Here is a 1008-nt window from a genome sequence, read left to right on the forward strand (position 1 = left end):
CGCTCTGCAGAGCTGTGCAGCCATCGCCGCTGTCCAATTCCGGAACAGTCCCGTCTTCCAAGAGAAGCCCCGCCCCCATCAGCTGTCATCCCCATCCTCTCCCCCGGCCCCCCGCGAGCCCCCTTCGCGTCCGTGGAGGAGCCTGTTCTGGACGCGTCACACCCATGGACCCACACGCCGCGGGGCCTTCTGTGTCTGGTTCCCTCCCTGAGCGTCGTGGGCTCGGGTCCGTCCCCTGCTGGCGGTCGAGGGACGTGCCCGTGCGTGGTGGGCACACCGTGTGCGTCTGCTGGCCCATCGGTGGATGTTTGGGTGTTTATACTTCCGGCTGCTGTGCGCACGCACGCGGGTTTATGGTACTTCTGCAGGGTGGGTGGGTGCCCAGCAGTGGACTCGCTGGGTTACAGGCTCAGCTGCGCGACTGGCTTCCCCCGCGGCTGGCCCGTTTCCGCTCCCAGCGGCTGTGCGTGGAGGCCCCGATCTCTGTGTTGCCGGTAGTTGTTATTCTTCGTCTTTTTGACTCTTGGGGTCGAGGGGCTGTCAGTTCTGGTCTGGCTCCGGATATCTGTAAACACCTGTGCCTGGCCCTCTGCACGTGGACATGGGGGGAGTTTGGGGGCGAGAAGGCCGCGAGAAGCACGAGCTGTGTGCCCAGCTGGTGGGTGACCAGGGAGGGGGACAGGGGACCTGGGCGGGTCGGGCCGGCTGGGGTCACCCCCGGGTGGGAGGCGTCGGGAGAAGCCGTGTCCAGCCCGGGGGCACCCGCTATCGGTGGGGAAGGGGTTTCTCCCTGACCTGGGCCTTGCTGCACCCCCTCAGGTGAGCGGCATCAAGACGCTGTACGAGGCCGAGCTGGCCGATGCCCGCAGGGTGCTGGACGAGACGGCGCGGGAGCGGGCGCGGCTGCAGATCGAGCTGGGGAAGCTGAAGGCTGAGCTCGAGGAGGCCAACAAGAGGTAGGCATGCGGCCCAGGTGGCGTGCGGCCCAGGTGGCGTGCGGCCCAGGTG

The 1008-nt window shown here is 67.7% G+C and overlaps 1 protein-coding gene across 1 annotated transcript in view; it reads left to right on the forward strand.

The window, feature by feature from the left end:
* LMNB2 (lamin B2) overlaps window positions 1–1008 on the forward strand; it is an 18965-nt gene that overhangs the window by 6177 nt on the left and 11780 nt on the right. The window contains exon 2 of the mRNA XM_040629698.1: window positions 820–956. Coding sequence (XP_040485632.1) covers window positions 820–956 — 137 coding nt within the window. The remainder of the gene's footprint in view (window positions 1–819; window positions 957–1008) is intronic.

Source organism: Ursus maritimus, unplaced genomic scaffold (assembly GCF_017311325.1).
Source record: "Ursus maritimus isolate PB19 unplaced genomic scaffold, ASM1731132v1 scaffold_14, whole genome shotgun sequence".
Lineage (NCBI taxonomy): Eukaryota > Metazoa > Chordata > Mammalia > Carnivora > Ursidae > Ursus > Ursus maritimus.